The sequence below is a fragment of the Vigna unguiculata genome, chromosome 6 (assembly GCF_037176805.1).
Source record: "Vigna unguiculata cultivar grain cowpea cultivar isolate G323 ecotype 2 chromosome 6, ASM3717680v1, whole genome shotgun sequence".
In the NCBI taxonomy this organism is placed as follows: domain Eukaryota; kingdom Viridiplantae; phylum Streptophyta; class Magnoliopsida; order Fabales; family Fabaceae; genus Vigna; species Vigna unguiculata.
This window is the reverse complement of record NC_140797.1, coordinates 38,006,999-38,028,150: the sequence shown is the minus strand read 5'-3', so window position 1 is coordinate 38,028,150 and position 21,152 is coordinate 38,006,999. Positions and strand designations below refer to the sequence as shown.

The 21,152-nt window shown below is 30.0% G+C and overlaps 1 protein-coding gene and 1 pseudogene across 1 annotated transcript; one reads left to right on the top strand and one right to left on the bottom strand.

The window, feature by feature from the left end:
• Positions 1 to 1,317: 1,317 nt before the first annotated feature.
• LOC114187082 (L-type lectin-domain containing receptor kinase VIII.1 pseudogene) lies at positions 1,318 to 3,861 on the top strand (annotated as a pseudogene).
• Positions 3,862 to 5,013: 1,152 nt separating this feature from the next.
• LOC114188225 (glutamate decarboxylase 1-like) lies at positions 5,014 to 11,459 on the bottom strand. The gene is made up of 8 exons (XM_028076792.2): positions 11,282 to 11,459; positions 10,932 to 11,136; positions 7,275 to 7,475; positions 6,949 to 7,163; positions 6,497 to 6,750; positions 6,328 to 6,380; positions 5,754 to 6,004; positions 5,014 to 5,495 (listed from the first exon to the last, which is right to left on the bottom strand). The coding sequence occupies exons 1-8, from the start codon at positions 11,365 to 11,367 to the stop codon at positions 5,255 to 5,257; spliced, it is 1,506 nt and encodes a 501-aa protein (XP_027932593.1). The 5' UTR covers positions 11,368 to 11,459; the 3' UTR covers positions 5,014 to 5,254.
• Positions 11,460 to 21,152: the final 9,693 nt, after the last annotated feature.

Genomic DNA, 21,152 nt, shown 5'->3' with positions numbered 1-21,152 from the left:
AAAAACATTATGTTCATACAGACTTAATGTTAATGGAAATACATTAATTAAAACCTCTTATTTTGATAATAATGAATAATATTTTATTATTTAAATTGACTAAAAGAATGAGAATAATATGTGATATTCATACCATGTCCTCATCAAATTACCAAATTCAAACTTGACTGACATCATAGTTATCCTTTAATTTTTCTCTTTTGACTGTTTAGTTCTAAATGACAAACACGTTATTTATATATATTTTTATTTAATTTTTAAATATACCTATTCGATGTATAAACTATATCACATACTTTAGTAAAATAATATTAATTTCTAGTTTCTTAGTTTAATTTTTTTTTTATAAATTATCGACTCATAAGTCTTGGAATATATTTGACGTGGGTTATCTAAACCATTAATTTGTCTCATAAGTCATTATTTTTAATCTAATTCAACTTGTATCCTGCACTATTGAAACAAGATTTTTCATTAAAATTAAAAAGAACACAAGTGCGATAGTAGCGAATCACGCTCATGTCATTCTCGTTTTTTCATAGGCTATGACTGTGTCACTTGTTTTCATACGGAGTTGTTATCTTTATCCAATTGCTTAATTATTTAATGTCAGTTACTAATATGATCGTTACTCAAATTTTGTCCTAACTAGGATCACACTGCACTTATCTTAATACTTCGTTATTACAGTAAACATTTAAAACAATTAAGTTTAACAAAAAAAATTATTATATCTGAAATATATATTTTTTAAATAGTCATATAAATAGTTATGCATAACGAGGTAACACATTTAACATTTACAGCCCTAAACCAAACATGTTAGGAAGAATTCTGCAGCATTTTGAATGATGAGTTGAGTGCATTTGCAGGTATATACACACACACACTAACATATATATATATATATATATATATATATATATATATATATATATATATATATATATATATATAATATTACCTTCAGATTTAATCTTTTGCTTCTGAGTAGAAATGTCAGAAAGTTTTTGATTACTTACCACCAAAGAAGACTGATCCAGAATCTAACAACCACCTAATCGAGTAGAGTGATCACCATTTCCTGAGTCATGATGATAAATTTACGCCTAAACTCAAACTATATTATGATATTACTCACCTAACTATCAAACTCTTTTACAACCACACGTAAACTATGTATTTGTTCCTTCTTTCAACTTTTACAACAAAAATAGAAACCACTGTTCTACACATTTTTTAATTCTTTGTTGTGAGGGTTAAACACATAACCGTTATGAGTGCGAGAAAGTGCAGACCCACCTCGCACACACTGTCTGCTACACACTCTTCTTTGAATTTTCTGCCATTATTATTCCTTTGTTTCCTTCTTCCGTTTCACACTTTGCCCCATACTTCTTTTCTGCGTTTGGAACCCAATCAATTACACACAACGTAACAAAAACACACTCAACATCATTACTCCCACCCCTTCAAGGTATAACTCGTCAAAAACAAAGACAACAACCTTCATCATTCTAACAACATTACTCTCACTGTTTCCTCGGCATCACCGAATCGGACCACCCCATCTTCGTTACCCAATGCCGCCACGTCAAACGCCCTTCTTCATCGTGTTTCTATGTTTTTTCAATGCCTGTTCTTCTGTCTCCGCCACCCAATTTGACTTTGGAACCTTAACCATGAGCACATTGAAGCTTCTCGGTGATGCCCATTTGAACAACAACACCGTCAGTCTCACCGGCGACCCCGCCGTCCCGAACTCCGCTGCTGGTAGAGCGCTTTACTCCGACCCCGTCAGATTCCGGCAACCGGGGTCCCCTTCTCCGGCGAGCTTTGCCACCTTCTTCTCGTTCTCCGTCACCAACCTCAATCCATCCTCCGTCGGTGGTGGCCTCGCGTTCGTAATCTCGCCGGACTCCACCGCTGTCGGCGATTCCGGTGGCTTCCTCGGTCTGCAAAACCCCGCCGCCGCCACAGGCGGGGGCGGCGGGTTCGTCGCTGTTGAATTCGACACCCTGATGGACGTGGAATTCAGCGACATTAATGGAAACCATGTGGGGTTGGACTTAAACAGCGTTGTTTCGGCTCAAGTTAGCGATTTGGGAGGCGTTGGAGTGGATCTTAAAAGCGGTGACTCGGTGAACGCGTGGATCGAGTACGATGGAAACAGCAAAGGGTTGCGCGTGTGGGTCTCGTACTCGACTGTGAGGCCGAAAGATCCGATTTTGAAGGTGGATCTCGATGTCGGTATGTATGTTAATGATTTCATGTATGTGGGGTTTTCTGGGTCTACCCAAGGTAGCACGGAGGTGCACAGCGTCCAGTGGTGGAGTTTCAATTCCTCCTTCGATTCCGCGGCCGCTCCTGCCACCACGTCAGCACCCTCCGGCACTTCAGCACCTGAGCAGAAGGAGAGTAAGTCTTCTAGGAAGGGTACTGTGGGGGCTGTTGCTGGGGTGGTGACTGCTGGGGCTTTTGTTCTTGCTCTCTTTGCTGGTGCATTTATTTGGGTGTATTCTAAGAAGGTGAAGCGAATGAAGAAATTTGATCACTCTATTGAGTCGGAGATTATCAGAATGCCTAAGGAGTTCAGCTACAAGGAGCTGAAATTTGCCACTAAGGGGTTCAGTGCTAACAGGGTCATTGGACATGGCGCTTTTGGGACTGTGTACAAGGGTGTGCTGCCTGAGAGTGGTGACACTGTTGCGGTGAAGAGGTGTAACCATAGTGGTCAAGGTAAGAGTGAGTTTCTGTCTGAGTTGTCAATAATTGGGAGTCTGAGGCATCGGAATCTGGTTCACCTTCAAGGTTGGTGCCATGAGAAAGGTGAGATTTTGTTGGTGTATGACTTGATGCCCAATGGGAGTTTAGATAAGGCTTTGTATGAGGCTAGGATGCCTTTGTCATGGCCTCACAGGCTAAAAATTTTGCTAGGTGTGTCATCTGTGTTGGCCTACTTGCATCACGAATGTGAAAACCAGGTAATTCATAGGGACATTAAGACTAGTAACATTATGTTAGATGAAGGGTTCAATGCTCGGTTAGGCGATTTTGGTTTAGCAAGACAAACACAACATGATAAGTCTCCTGATGCCACTGTGGCTGCCGGAACAATGGGGTACCTTGCCCCAGAGTATGTGCTAACTGGTAGAGCAACTGAGAAAACTGATGTGTTTAGCTATGGTGCGGTGGTTCTTGAGGTGGCCTGTGGGAGGAGGCCTATTGAGAAAGATGCAGCTGCAAATGGTAAAGTTGGGGTTAGCAGCAATTTGGTGGAATGGGTTTGGAGTTTGCATCAAGAAGGTAAGTTGCTAACCGCAGCTGATACAAGGCTTCAAGGTGAGTTTGAAGAAGGGGAAATGAGGAGAGTGCTCTTAGTTGGGTTAGCTTGTTCACACCCAGATTCAATGGCAAGACCAACTATGAGGGGTGCGGTTCAGATGCTGCTCGGTGAGGCTGAAGTGCCTATTGTCCCTAGAGCCAAACCTTCTACTAGTTACAGTACTTCTCACCTCTTGTTGAGCCTGCAAGATAGTGAATCTGACTGTAATAATGCTATGATCACCATCTCTACCTCCTCCTCAGAGAACAGCCTCAGTGGCAGACATATACTCTGATACAACTCTAGAGTGCATCTTGCCATTTTTTAATTATTTACCCAAAATGTAGATAGACCGATATTTATTCTTTGGTTGATGTATGTAAACGTCAATAACATTACAATTAAAGGCCTTGAGAAAGGAAAGAATTTTGGGGATTGAGCAATTTTGCCTGTAGCATTCACAGTTTGTAGTAGAGTGATTCTGTTGTACATTTTTTTGTATTAAATTAAATGGATCTTGATGCAGAGAAATGCAAGATGCTGGTGTTGAATTAGAGTGTTACATGCAATCTAGGGAAGGTCGTTGGTTTGCATATATTGTTGTTCACTTGTTCCACTTCTAATTCGTGTGCAGTAGATCAGAGCAAGTTGGAATCAACTGACTGATGCTAAACAGCAATATCTCTGTAGCCTTCCTTTTTCTAGAAATCCAGGATTTGTACTATAAAAATTGGCAATTTGATTCCCTTTTCTGTTTTGATGTAATCTATATTTTAGTATCATGCTGAGGCACCAAGTCTTTTTCAAATTTGTTAAATTCATTTGAAGAATTTTATGTAAGGATACATATCTATTCAATAACAGTTTTTTTATCCTGGAACCTGACTGGGAGCTTCTGCATATAGCTAATAATATGTTACATATGAACTCCTGCTGCCATATACAACAATCTAGAGTAAGGAACCATCACCTAATTTTCAATTTCAACTTTGTAATTAATTTCTAGTGTACTCCTTGTGATACTTTCTTGAATCAGCACTGTTCTTAGCCTCACATTTCAAGGTGTTTTTCTCCTTGTTTAGGTTGCTATCCATGCTTCTCTGTGTGATACTATTACAACTCACTCACCATGGCTGCAAGTCTGTCATATTGACTTTTTTTCCAATTTTTGGATTGTGACATTGGACCTGCTTTGTTGGCACATAAGAGTGAGAATCATTTACTACTTCAGTCTTTCTTTTTTAATTTTTTTATTTGCTTTGTGACTAGAACGTTCAAGTTGTGTGATCATGGTGTAAGTGTAGACATAGATCTAGCACCCTTGTAAAGGATTCTATGGTAAATAGTGAAAAACAACAAACAATGCCATTTTTCTAACAAATAGTTATTTTTTGTCTTGTCACGTGTTTTTGTTTTTCAAATTTATCAAGATAGGGAAATCATCCTAAATGAGACTCCCCATTTTATTCTAACTCTTAACATTGTTATGTTCAGCATGACTTGAATCTGAGTTTGCACACTTTTGTTTAGTATTCAAGTAATACCTCCCCTATTATACAGAATACAGTTAGTCTTTTAAGGCATACTGTGAGGAAGAGTTGTAGCTTTTGACAACTATGGTAAATAGGTTTCATTCTCTCATAAATTTTTGGGAGACATACGCATAATTTGAACTTACAACAAAAGGATTAGGACAAGAAAACATGGTTTTGAACAAATTGTAGAGAAGATAAATATAGTCCATGATTCACAAAACAAAGTGACCCAGACTTACATAGATAATGGGGTCTAGAATTTTGCCTCGGATCAAATTAACAACCGAATCTGATAGATAACTGGCTTGACTCAATCAAACGTACACACTGCCCAAATTATATATTAAAAAAACTACAAGGCAGGGATAGGCACAGCACACTCTTCAAGCTAACTCTAGCAAACACCATTCATCTTGTCATTGAGCTTCTTCCTCTCCAACACAAACTTCTTCCAAACCGCAGTGATTTCCCTCTGTGTCTCCAGAGCACTCTTCTTAACCACTTTGCCATTTTCTTCTGTGTTGACTGCCACAGTGGTGCTACTTATAACCCTTGCTGGAAGGCCATCAAGCTCATGCAACACCTTTTCCACATCTGCCACGAGACGCTCTGCAAGGGTTCTTGAGAAGTCTTCTCTGTTGTGTTTGATAAAATACAGATGAGAAAAAGTTAGAAGAGAAATACTTTATTGAAAATATGAGAATGAGAATTTGCATATCGATTTATTAGAAACTTGTTCAATATATAGAGTATAATATTTCATGATATAAGGAAAAATAAAATCTAATATGTATCATCATAAAACAGAATATCTGATAATAATAAAAGAGAATAAAATATATGATATCTTTAGAGTATAATTGAAACCAGAAGATGTATGATATTTTTATCACCTGATGACAACACGAAGCACCGTAACGTGTTGAGCATCTGGGGGCATGGTGTATGCTGGCACAATCCATCCAAAACGTCTCAGCAGGTCAGAGATTTGGAACTCGTCAAAGTGGGTGTGGTCTTTCAGGGTGAAAGCAACCAAAGGCACACCATTGTCTTTGGACACAATGGAAAACCGACCTGTCTTCTCGAGTCCCTCTTTCAGCACCAACATGTTGTCTCTGCAATTTTCCATCACGTTTCTGTAGCCCTGCACACACATTCACAACATCAAGTCTTTACAGAAATATGTTATTTCTATGAGAAATGCTAGGAACACTCTTTTGAACACACTATCCATTATTAGTTGAAATGTACATAATCAAAATTAAAAACCATAAGTGAAACTCATTATATAAGAAATAAGACCAACCAAATTTTGGATTTTCAATAAATTTCAACTGTAAAAGAGAGTTCTAACAGAATGTGTTACAAGTAAAGTAATCCTCTTTTATTCATTTTTGTAGTGTGAATTAGAGGGATTAGAGTAACACTACTGCCATTATAACTGGGTCTCTTGGTTAAACGTATTACCTCATAACCGAGGCGAATTAGTTGGTAGTATTGAGCAATGACTTGGCTGGAACCTGCATTGCGTAAAACCAATGAATGGTGGAGGTAAGAAATTGTAAGTAATATAAAACTTCTTGTTGGTAGGTAATACTTAGATAGACTAAAACAGAGTAATTCAATTATGTGTTACCTTTGGAGAAGTTAAGTGTGAAGGTGGGTTGATCAGCTCCGAGATAGTTGATATGGAAGATGAGTTCTTCAGGCAGGTCCTCCTTGGTCCTCCAGATAACCCAACCGATTCCAGCATACACCAAACCATACTTGTGTCCACTAACATTGATGCTCTTCACTAGTGGTAATCGGAAATCCCACTCAAGCTCTGGGTAAATAAATGGGGCAATGAATCCACCACTGGCTGCATCAACATGAATAGGAGTGTCCCACCTACCAAACAATTTCACATGTCAGTTCAAAAATCTGCATGCATTATCGGAACAGAAAATTTCATACCCTCAATCAATCAGATTTACTGAGAGGTTTATAAGAAGATACTAAAGGAAGCTGCAGCATATTCAATCTAAACATGGTGTTTAAAGCAAGGAACATTTAAAAATAGGGATAGTAAAAGAGAAATAGTGGTACCCAGTTTGCTTATTCTTTTCGATAAGAAGATCATTGAGGCGTTTGACATCCTCAAACTCTCCATTTAGTGTGGAACCAAGGATAGCAGCAACACAAATAGTGTTCTCATCCACCAATTCCACAGCCTGGTCAGGGTCCATTACATAGTATCCATCACGCAGCTTCACTTCCTTCAACTCCACCTCGAAGTACCTTGCAAATTTCTCCCAGCAAACCTTCACATGAACAGAACCAAAAAGTCATACCAATTCCACATTCAACAAAGCAAAGCTAGAACTTATTGCATGTCAGTGATGTTCCTGAAAATGAAAACTTTTGAAGTCTACCTGAACGTTGGCTCCGGTGACAATGTTGGGTTTGTCATAAGGCTTTCCCTCTGCTTTCCTTCTGTTTTGCCACTTCCTTTTGAATGCCAATCCAGCCAACATTATGGCTTCTGATGAACCGACCGTGCCAACACCAACAGCAGCTTCAGATTCTTGTAGTGGTGCATTAAAAAGATGAGCTATCATGTTCACACATCGATTCTGCATTCATACAAGAAAGAAATGAAACTCCATACTTTTCTCAAGTCTCATGTAATCCTGCTATTTTTCTAATGCAAATTATAGTCTTACAGTTGCAGCAGCTGTGGAAATCATAAATATAAAATATGTTTAATCTTCTTCAGAATTGGGAATGTTACAAACTTTAGTTTTTAATTCAAATACTTCAAAATCACTTTTGTAATCTACATTTATCATTTACATTTAATTCTTTGCTATTCTTATAGACTAAATTCATATATATAAGAACTGAAATAGATGTTTCTAAATATGAAAAGTAAATAATAAAGTCTATTTTATTTTATGGAATAGATAAATCATTAAAACTATAATTTTTTAAATAAACTTTACTTTCAATGTGTTTCACTTTCTGTCATACGGACTTTTCCTAGAATGAAACACTGATGGATTTAAAAAATATTGGTGAAATTAATCTGAATTGTAACTTACAGACACTCTTATTCAACACGATCTAGTTCATTAAAAGTGCAACCTTCTACTTCAGATCAAATGTGTTTATGTTTTCTGAAATTGTTTTAAACTTTCTTTTTGACTTTTAAAACATTAGTTTTTGTCTACGTACTATTTGAAATGAAAAATAAAGCCTACTTTTAACATAAATGAAAAATAATTACCTTTAAAGTTTAAAATTGGTTTTCGACTTTTAAAACATTATATATTAGTGAGTTTTAACAAATTCTTATTATTAAATATTAAATTATTTTTTATATTTAAAATACAAAAAAGTGATATCTATAGTGAATTAGTTAAATAGGCACAATAAAATGCTACATAGCGCACCGCCTGTATTAATCTTCAAATATGCATTACACTGTTTTTTTTCAAAGGTGGAGTATCATTAATTTAAATTATATATAATTGATCAGAGGAAATTGTAACTTTTGTCTTTTCTAAAATCATATTTTTGGTACTATGATAAGATTATCATAATATTCTCATTAAATTATTTAATTTAATGTGATAAATAATTAAAATTTCTGATATAATATCCTTTTTTATTTCAAAAGTTCATTTTTTTAAATTATTTATAAACACACTTCAGTTATTACTAAAAATCATATTTTCTATAATTTATTATTCTCTAAAACGGGGAAAAAATATTTTCTTATACTAAACATGGTTGAAAAGGTAGCATGCCTGTCCCCATCATAACACTGCATGTGAAACTTTCAAACATACAATTAATTTCATGAAATGGGGAAGCAACGATCGTGAGTAGACCTCAACTTTTTATTTTGTTTCACTTCCTTTCGATTAAATAAATAAGCATAATTGTTTAAAAGGTTTATCTTCTCCTTTCAATCATGCCATTAATTTTCATCAAACTTTATCATCATAAGAATGGCTCATTTCAAGAGAATACTGAAAGCCCATGCGTGTCTGTAAATGATTCAGAGCAAAATATCACTAGTAAAATAGTACCATTTTGTTTCAATACTTTCTGTAAAAAAAGTTCAAGTCAATATCTAAAGAAGACTATTTGAAGTACTTTAAAGTGATATTTTTAAATAATGAAAATTTTAAAATAAGAAAGTATCATCTTACCAAATCATTTATTAGTTTCTTTTATAATTCATAAATTCTTTTTATTGATCATTTGAAGAGGTTAAAATTAACTATATAATTGAGTTCATAAGTTGTTGATCAATACCTAATATAGGTTTTTATACGAAAATTGGAAAGAGAAAAAAGAATATTCAGAGCTTTTGAAGAGAAACATCCCCGTGGGTTTTCTGAAGACTTATTTTCCTACCAGAATTAAAATCTTACCAAAAGTTCTTTTTTTTTTTCTTTTTGCTGTGCAGACACAGAAAAATATCCCGAGGGTCTCTTTCAAACACGTGCCACCCAACATTATCAAACCATTAGTTTTGTATTTTTTTTTTCTACGTCATTCACATTTTCTTGTGGTCCTTCAAGTTCCAATTACATACGTATGTACAAAATTACATTTTCTAAAATGCTTCTTTCTATTCCTCTTGTTAAAAAGTATAGTGCAACCGTTTAAATAATATATATATATATATATATATATATATATATATATATATATATATATATATATAAAGCTCTTGTCAACCAAATATAAAGAAATAAAATTGTAGAAAAAGTGTGATCGACAAATTGTCGGGGAGGAAAAAGCTAAACAAAAGGGTTTTGATGATCTGTAAGTACATAAAGTCACGAACCAGAAGAGACTAATTACATAACCGACAAAAACCAAACAGAAATGAATATTCTAATAATAGCAAACAAAAACAACAAGTCTCTTTCTCTAACCTCAAACATTTCTCAGCAAAAGATTCAATTTTCGTAAAGCTGATATTCTTTAAAGAAAAGAAATCCCTCTATAAATTATTTTTTTTAAACAAAGAAGATAATTAATCATTCATTAAAAAGAGTAAAATTAATTAATTGTACAACATTTTAAAATTAATTAATAAGGTCGGCGTGATTGTTGCGCGTGATGGAGGAGGAAATTCTAATTAACTAACGGATACGGCATTTGGAAGACCAATCAAAACGGGAGAAAAGGAGTGATCTGAAATACATTTCAAAATGTCCACATACATGCAAATTTTGTTTTCAAGTTAAGCAAAAATAGTTTTAATACAATTTATTTTAGATTTTAATTATGTAGAAATAAAAATTTTCAATATTTTAAAAATTAAACGACTAAGATCATACAACTTTTTATTAATAGTATAGTCAAATTAAAAAAATAAGAAAAAACAACTAAACCTAAAATACATTGATTATTATGTAAGTCAAATCATGACACGTTGTTGTTAGCAATAAAGTGAGTGCTTTTTCATAGTTAATGAATTAATTTTATGTATACATTTATAGTAATGCATAAATAAGTTAAAATGTTACTCACGACGAGCTATTAATTTATTTTATCTCACCTGTCGCAAATAACGATCCGTTTAATTGAAAATTTTCATATAAAAAAAATAGTGTGTCCAAAACTGAAAATATAAAATTATAAACAAAGATCATGTGCTACAGTAACTTATTTAAAAGAAAAATTTACTAAACGTAAATTGATTTTTCAAACATCTAACTTATTCTACATTGAAAACATAACATTTTTAAACACTCTCTAGATGAAACACATAATAAAAAAATAAAAAACGTGAATCTCACATCAACATTTATTTTCTACCAATCCCTCAAATTATTCATTATTTTTCTTTGAAACATAGATCTGCTTTGCTTCACAAGTACTTGTGTTTTTTATTTTTGTTATTAGAACAAAAAGAAATAAATTTCAAAAGTCACATTTAAAGCAAATTTAGGCAGTTATTTTATTCAAAAAGTCAAACAAAACGTAACCACCCCCACTACCCAACAATTTGTCAATTTCAATTTTTAATACTGCGAGGTAAAGAGTGAAGGAAGGTAGAGAGTTACCTGAAGCTCAGTGGTGACAGGGTACTCATCCATGTCAACATAGTTCTTATTGATGGAAGCCATGATGAGTTTATCACACTCAGGTTCCATCCATGTCGTCACAAATGAAGCCAAGTTCAACCTCGGGTTCCCATCCAACATCAACTCATCGTTTATGATCTGGTACGCTGCTTCCTTTGGAATCGACTCCTCCGGCATCCTGAACCTGTTTCGTCTCTCCAAATTAACATTAGTTTCAGATCCACACCAAACAAACAAACTAACAAACCATCATAGGAATTTTATCATACACATAAAAGGTGTGAAAATTCAGTTTAATGTGCGGAAAGAAAATACGCAATATGACATGCCTGGGAAGTGAAGTTCTGACATAGCGAGAAGCGAAGGTGGAGTGGACGGAAACGTCGGATTCGGATGCGGTTTTGGAGAGAACCATATCGGAGAGGAGAAGAGTTTCAGAGATTGAAAGCTTAAGTTTGAGAATGGAGAATGCAGAATTGAACACATAGGGAAGTGTGGACTTTGGAGATATTTATATAATACAAGTAGGTGTATGTAATTCTTCACCCAATCAACGCACGACAAATCAGATATAATTATTGTATCTAGATGTAGTAAAATGAGTACTAATTCAAAGTAGGCGTTGCAATGCAATCAATACATTTTAGTTAGAGCATTATCTTCAAACACATTTTTACTTTATACTAATTATTAAATTTTAGTAAAAGTTAGTGTTAAATAATTTATAATTTCTATAGATAAAGTTTTTTTTCTTTTTGATACTTACTATGTGTGTGTGTGGATAATTGAAAAGAGAATATTAAAAGTAATTATTATAAAAAATAAAACTAATATTAATACTAAGTGTTTAAAATAAAACAACTCATTGATTTTTTATTGATATATAATTATTTGAAGATATCTTATATTAAAGAGAAAAAAAAAAGGATTCTTATTACATAATAAAACATCAGAACAGAACATTAAAAAGGAACGAGTTGTAATTGGCTTTTATATTTTTTATGGAATGAGTATATATACTATTGTATAACACCATTGCGTAGAGAAAACGGTAAGACGAAACTTTACTTTGTTAAAGGATGAAACCATGGTAGGTAGAAGGAATAAAGTAATAAAACCAATTTTGGACAACCATATACTATGAGAACATTACATTATCTTAGTTATTTTCTTAGTTTATCTATAAATGTGAAAACAAAAGTTAGTAGTATATTGAACATAATGTACCTTAGTTCACCTCATAAAGAAACTTTATACATAATTCGAAAAATATTAGTTGAATCGATAATAATATATTATCGTTTATGCATAACATAATTAATTAATTTTGAAAATTTTCAAAACCAAAATTTTACTAAACCGTAATTAATTTTATTCATTTTCTCCTATATGTGTTTACTGGTGTTATAATAAACATCTTGCACATATTTAAAAAGGTAAAACTAAAATCGAACCTCAAAAAATTAGTTTTTCTTGTTGGGGAAATAAAATAATACTTAATTTCTCTCACATTCCTTAATTGTGATTGATCTAGAAGCGTAGACGTTATTTGACTAGACCATTTCTCGTTACTACCACGCGTTTACATCGCTTTCACGTTCAAATCAACGTAAAACTTTTACTTGGAAAAATCTTGTGACTTTCTGATCGATCTTTTTACTTTTGTGTGAACACAAATTTTAGACAAATACACGCAACAAAAATATTACTGGAGTAAATAACTAACTTATAAAGACTCATTTGATCAACTTTAATAAATCGTTTCAAGATTCATTTGTCACTTGAAAATATAATTTGGGAAAAACGAAAATATAAACTTTTTTCAAAAGAATAACTTGAGATTTTTTGAAAGATAGATCGCACAACAATAAATAAACAAATTAATGTTTATCATCAAATTTTAATAAGTTTATATAGCAAGAAATTTAATTAAAAGTACATATTTTATGATTTTATTTTTTTAATTTTAAAAATCACTTTTGGATTCTTTTGATAATTATTTCTAAAAGAAAATATTATTGTTATATATTACAATGTTCATAAAAAATGTGTTAAAGTCTAAAAATATATGTAATTATAATTTTAAAGGTAAAAGAAAAATATTAAGCTGAAATAATGTGCTTTTGAGAGAATATAAGTACTTTAATTATCTTGAAAAAATACAATTATTACAAATACAATTAATAAATAAAAATTGATATTTTTTTTACAATTTGATATCTTTATTTATATAATTATAACTATATTTCTAATAACCAAGTTAATTTGTCAAAGAATATAGAAGTGAATAAAACGAGATGAAGTATAAACATTTTATTGCTTAAGTTAAAAAAAAAAATTATAAATAGAAAAACTTGATTATTAAATCTTATTTTATAAACATTTTCTTTTTTTTACAACAATTCTTTTTCTTCTCTGAAATTTTAAGGTTTTCATTATTTTTACTATCAAAGTTGGTCTTAATGAAATTCGTACAAAGAAAAACAAAAGTTATTGATTGAATTTTTGTTTAATATAAGTTTCTTTTTATCCTTTTTGCCTTAGGTTCATTGTGGATGACTTGCATGTATGTGAGGTCTCATATCTGTTTTGATGAATAAAGATGAATTATGTTAGTTTAGGATTGTAACAATATCTTTATTCTAGTGATAAAAGTTTTCTATGAATAGCTTTGAGCTTTTAGTGTGAAACTAGGACAACTATAATTTGTTGGAGTAATTGAATCTTCAAGTAGAAGAAGTTTGATTGTGTTGATATGGTTAGGATTGTATAACTAGGTTTAGTGTGGTTAACTTTGGCTACATTGATATAAACTTGAAAACAATGTTGTAGGTAGTTGAAATTGGTCATTTTAAGTTAGTAAGTGCAAGGATTATACAATATTTGAAGATTGATGGTTTAGCTAGGTTGAGGAAGGTATTTTATTCTACGATTGGATTTGCTTCTTATTGAACAATTGGTTTGGTATGTTCAAAATTTGTTAGTTGGAAATGTATAAATAATGTAATAGGTGGTTAAAGTTAAATATTTAAAACTTTTTAAAAGTGTATTTAGACTAAATTTTATTGACAACCTAAAATTTGCCATTAATTACATGTTAATAATAATGGATGACCAAAATTCTTCGATAATTATCGATCAATTTTGATAAACTATAAATATTTGTTCGTAAATATGGTGATTTAATATTTGTTCGCCGTCGTATTAACCACCTTCAACTCCTCATTCTCTTTCTCCCTTTTCTCATTATCTTCTTCTTATCACTCATCTCCAATTTATTTATAACAAATTTGTCGTCAAATTTGACAGTAAAATTGATGTCCATTTTACCAACTACTAACAAATTTTTAAAAATTGAACTATCAATCAATTTTAAAATATTTAATTATCAACAGATTTTCAAAAAATTCAATTAACATCAAATTTGTGACGAATTTTAAAAAGAAACTCATGACTGATTTATTGTCGAATTTTGTACGATTTATTCAAAGCCTAAAATGAGAACTTTAACATCTAATTTAACGACAAAATTTATAAATAAAATTTTCCTTTGATAATAAATATTATAAATTATTGATAAATTTCTAGATATTATCAACTAATGTTACCAACAAATTCATATCAATAATTAATTTTTTATGGATAATAAAAAATCTAATTACCAACGGATACTTTACCAGAAAATAATTTTGTTGATAGCATCGCAACAAAATAGTTTTACGAAAGTTTATTATGTATGAAACAATGTTTTTGGTTTTTTCCATAAAATTTCAATATGAAACACATTATTAAAATAGCTACAAAATGAACAATATAATAGTAAGATATGTAAAATCAAAAAATAAAGTATATATAAAATAACATTGAGCAGTCAAATTAAAATAAAAGTAATAATATTGCCTAAACACGTGCTTTTTTTATTAAAATATAAAGTTAGAAACTAGTATCAATTGTTATATTTTTTTCTCCCTCTCTCAAGAATGCATTATAATATATGAAAAATCGAATATATTTGTCGGTGATGAACCCCACAAGCACTTCATCCAAAGAGATAAGTAAGACTCGATGTGATACTTTTTCCAATAGTTTATTACAAAACAAATCTTTTGATGGCGATTCTGGTGTGTCGTTTATTTCATCTAATCTTAAAGGTAATTATTATATATTTCTCCAAAATATATTTGTTTTTCTATAATTAAAAAATTTCTTTCTAATTGCACCAATCTAGTTCTTTTTCTTTACTTGTGTTCTTCATTTTCCTTAAATATTTCTCCTCCTTCTCTTGTAACCCAAAACCAGTCTCTTTTTTATATTTCTATCTCCTTCCCTCGACGAATTTGTTATTTGGAGAGTAGCTTTGGTAAGATATTTTTCCTTTAGTAAATAGTTTCTTACATATTTGAACTTAATGGTGGAATGTTTGATGGTTGGGATTTAAATTTTTTATGTGATTAAGGAGATTATGTCAAGTTAATTACTATTTTTTCTTATAACACTGGAAAATCGAGGTAAGAAAAACTAACTCTATTGTAATACTTTTATTTTAGCTATTAGTGATAATTTGAGTGTATAGATTTATGTTTATATGTGAATTTGTGAGACTTAAATTTGTAGTTTTGTTGGATTGTTTATATAAAGTATATCCTTTTTTAAACTTAATGAGCTAGTATTCAAATTATGATCTTATATAAGCTTTGACATTTGTTGGAATTTAATGCTTTGGAATTTGATTTTGTTGACATATAATTTAAATGAAAATCTAATTTAAATGGTAGATTATTGATATATGTTTACTTTTTTTAAGGTATTATTTGATAAGATTATGAATTGAAAAATTGTGTGAAGGTTATATGAAATCATTCACATTTTTGTATTAAATCAACGAGATAAGATAATGAGTAATGAGATGTTTTAAGGTGATATATTTAATGATTATTGATAACTAAAATTATAAATAAAATAATTGGTGAAGATTTCACGAGGATTACTGTCATAGGTGAAAAAGTCATTATATTAATAAGTGAATTTGTATCATTTGTTCTAGAGACGTCAAAATGAGTTTCAATTCATGAGTCAACTCGAATTTTTATGGATTTGAGTTGGGTTGGATTGAGAAAAATTCAATTGTTTCAGAAATAGGTTGAACTCAACTCAACTCACTTAACTCACATGTTAAACGGTTCGAGCTAAGTTGAAGATGAGTTAACTCACTTAACCCACCAACATTGTTTTACAATATTTTTTTTAATAATTATTTACTACTCATAATTTTATTTTTAAATGCTAGAATGTTATTCAATGATATTTGAATACTTTAAATGTTTAATTAATTTGATTGCTAAGTTATATATGTTGATACTTTAATTTTTAACTATAATCTTCATAGTAAATTACTCAAACAACCGTTTTATAAACAAATTTTTCTAAATTAGCATCACAAAAATGTGTTGTTTTTTTATTTATATTTTGTTGAATATGACATAAAATGTGTAATATTAGCCATGTTTTTTTGGACTATATGATACTTTCTTAGAAACAATTCATCATATATTAGTGGTGAGCATGATGAAGATATTGGTTCTTGATTTTACTGTGATTGTCATCTCATGGGTTGCTTATAAAATTATTTAAATATTTGAATACTTATAAATAAATAAATATTTTTTTATGTGGGTTGATGAGTCAACTCCCTTAATCCACCAACCCATGGTGGGTTGAGCCGAGTTGCAAAACTTATGACCATACGGGTTGGATTTATTCATTTTCAACCCAACTCGTGATGAGCCAACTCGTGTGAACCAGATTAAGTCACTTTGATATGTCTATTACATTGTTTAGCAAATTTAATTATATTTTTAAAAATAACCAAAAAAGATGAAATAATACAATAACATAGCTTTTTTTTACTTCCAGTACTAAAACAAACAAAATTAGCTTTTGTAAATAAAGCAAAATAATGAATTAATTAATATCCTTAAATAATACATGGATGCACATTTAATATATATATATATATATATATTTTGGACATTAAAAGTTATACTAATTCAGTTTTTTTAACCAAGGAATCTGAGAGTCAATGATTCACCCGTAAGAATAAACGAGGTTCGTTTACAGAGTTAAATGCTTTTAATAGATATTTTTCTTTATCTTAATTACATGTTTAAGAAATAAAACTATGTAACAACTATACATATTTATTAACATAACACATTATTAATTTAACTCACAATTAATTAGTCGAACACATTTACCAAATTCAGTTTATCAACTATACTACTGAATTAAAAATTCACTAAATTAAACTGTAAAAATTAAACTACCACTCTTGGCGGCAATATTAATTGGCTCAAGTTGTGTTCGTGATTAGGACTGATTCCAAATATCATAGTAAAGAAAACTATTATAATGTTGGTATTAAATTCAGTATTTTCAAAATTAGTTATATACTTTCTCACGCTCCAACAAATGAAGAGAACGACATTAATCAATTACTTTTAAGACAACGACAATTACGGGACCATATCAAATTGATACGTAATTTGTATCTAAGGAATATACTTTATGCATATTAATTATATACTTCTTAAATTTGGGATAAGGATACTAAATGTTTTATTAAATAATTTAATCTTTAAATAAAAAATACATGTGTGTATGCACACACTACAAACGTCCATAATAGGATTTATGAATTTTTTATAACTTTAATATCTTTTTAATTTTTATATTGAACGTAAAATTAAAATTTGTTTTGTCTTAAATTTTAATATATTTTAGTTTTTAAATTTTAAAAATAAATGAATATAATCATTTGGGTTAAATATGTTTTTGGTCCTTTAAGTTTTAGTAAAAATTAAAATTAATCCCTCTTAGAAACCTTGAATCAATCGTTTCAAACTCGTTTCTCAGCCAGCTAACAAGTGAACATGTGTTAAACGATGTAAATAAACTAAAATACAATGTATTTGAAATGTTAAATAAACATAATAAAAGTTGATTAAAAGGACTAAATTTATGCATTTACAAAGTTGAGAGACTAAATTGGTTAAGGCTTCCAAGAGGGACTAATTCTAATTTTCACTAAAAATTGAAGGATTAAGAATATAGTTAACCGTAATCATTTTAATCAAATGACGTTAATTTTTTTTTATATGTTAAACGATATTTTAAGTTAATATTTGAACCGAAATGTGTTACATGATGTAAAATACTAAATTGTCAGTCTAGAATATTATTCAACACATAAAAAAGTCAACAACATTAATTTAAAAATATTATATTTATTATTTTAAAATATAAAATTTAAAATGAATCAATGTTTAGAAAAAATCAAATTTTAATTTCGTATATAAATTTATAAAAACAAAAATAAATTTCAGTTTCACATATAAATTTATGAAGTGAACATATTTAAGTCTTTTTATACATTTTTAATCACACCGAACACATCTAAATTTAGACTTTTATTTAACTTTTCAGTTTACCTAGTGTTATTATGAAACGTATTATCCCAATTTAGTAGTGTTTTTGGAAATATGATCTAAAGTTTTTATACCAAAACCTAACTTTGAACTCTGCTCAAAACAGACTTAAAAAATGTGTGAATAAAGTTATAGAGAAGTGAGCAGTTATGGAGCAATCATCGCAGCTAAAATAAAAGAAAGAGACCCACTTTCATGCAACCTAAATTAAATATTGTATAAAAGTATTTATCGTGTTACTGTTTTAGTTGCAAGCACAGTTTCATCTTTTAATAATTGACTTAACCAAATGTGAAATTATTGTATACTTAAGTACTTTCACTTATCTGTCTATTAATTTTGTTTTTTATATTTTTAATTAAGGATACTTATTTAAATTTTCTGTTGATTGAATAATATAGTATTATCTTATCCTGTCGTATTATTAGTTCCATCGGATAACCTGATAAAGAAATTTGATGTAATGTTATCAATATAAAAGTAATAAATATTTTTTATTTTTTAATAAAAATACGTTAGATAATCCTCATTTCAAGTCTGATAAATATCATTCACTAAATATTTAAAATATTATCTATAGGAGTTTAAAACTTTTACACGATTTTATCTTTAAAAGATATTTAAAAAAAAAATATATATTTAAACCGTTTTAAATTTTAACTTTTAAAGAATACGAGATTATTGGCCATAATAATATCAATTATAAAATTATCATGTTCTTTTATTATTCTCACACAATTACTTTGCAGTAAAAAAAATATTCCATCATACTCTATTGTTGATGAAATTATTGGGAAACTTAAAAATTTAATTAAATCTAAATAATTTTGTAAATTATCATCACAATTGATGAAAAATTTAAAACAAATGATAAGTAGGTATGAATTAGAGATGTTTCCAAGTGTGAGTAGATTTTCTTGACCTTCATTGAAGAGAGAAAACACAATTTCCCCACTTGCAGGAATAGTCAGAAAAGTTTTGAGATCTTGAGAAATATGAGATATAGAATGAAAGAATAGTAGCTTTCAGAGTTTATGATACGACACAAGTCACATCTCTCAACTGTATATTAATGTTCATGCAAATAGGCAATGGAACCAACCAATTATTCCCTTTTCATGGTGACTTCTTCTTCTACAAAACTTAAGCCTTTGATAGTGGAAATGGTGGAAGCTTATAGCATCATTAAATGACTTTAACTTGGACTTGGCCTAAGAATATAGAATCCAAAACTAATATTCTTTCATTCGTTCAGACCAATACTGTTCTTCAGGATAATGTTTTTTCCAGATCTGTTCTCAGTTTAGTTCCAAAAAGCATTATGTTTGACAACTTTTAACTTTTGACATTATAACAAGCATGTGGGTGGCATCTTTATGGTGAAAATTGTATATTTTACATGATTGCTTTTAACATGTTTGTTCTTTTCCGAATATGACCTACTGCACTAACAAAAGCAGGGAATGTTAATGTTTTAAGACTTTTTTTTAATCAATTTGGTTGAAAAATGAGTTAAGTGCGACAAAAGTTTGATTCTAATAACAATTTCTGTGTGAATACAATTTGTTTTTTACTTCTCACTTCACACAAACACCATCATCCTTCTTCTACTCTCTAGATTCCCTCGGCTCTATCTACGTTCTCATCTTCAAACATTTTCGTGCTTTCTCTTTTAAAAGTGTTGATTTCTTGATCTTCCAGAACCTTTTCAATTTTGCACTTTGATTACCTCTTCCTTCATATTCAATACGACGTTCGTTATAAATACAAACAAATTATAATAAATAAATGAATACAAATTTTATTTTATAAATTCTTTTATGAGATTGAATTAAATTTAAAATTTATTTTTTAAGATTATATTAAAATCTGTCTAATATCATTTTATTTTACAAAAATATACTATAAAAAAATTAGTTTTTATTGCTTATACACAAAGAAAACTCGTCCTCTATTACTATAGCACGATAAAAACTAATTGGAGTAATTCTCATAAAGAGTACTGGCTTAAGAAAATTAAAATAAAATAGGTTAAATATATTTTTAATCTCTAAATTTGGACCTAAAATGGGAATTAGTTTTTATCTCAAAGTTTGATACATTTTAGTTATCAAATTTTAAAAAATGAATGGATATAGTTTTTCTAGTCCAGTGACATGAATTTTTTGGACTTGTTAAATGTTTTTTCAGGTTGACATTTTACATAAAACATATTAAAATGATATAAACAACTCAAACGTCATTTTAAAAAGCGTTTGACACATTAAAAAATTTTAACACAGGTAGATTAAAAGAAGTATATCCATTTACTTTTAAATTCTAATGACCAAAATATATCAAAATTTAAGAGAAAACGAATTTTAATTTTACAACCAAATTCAAAAATTCAAAAACATTGTGAATATCATCACATAGTTCCTTTCCTTGACTCAAGAAAATACGGGTAAGCCCAGACATTACAAAAACAGCCGTGCTTTTTGGGTCCAAAAAAATGCAGCCCAACTTGTGTTTATGATTTCGATTCATTACAGTTTAAAGTATAATCATGTTATTATTATTTTTATCTTCTTGACTTATTGTCTATTTTATACAAATACTTAATTTAATATTAATACAACGAAAAACGTTCCTTAATATTTAATAAATACTTATTTATTTTATTAAGAATTTAAATTTTAACAGTTAAGAACTTTTATTGCTGAACATTAAGATAATG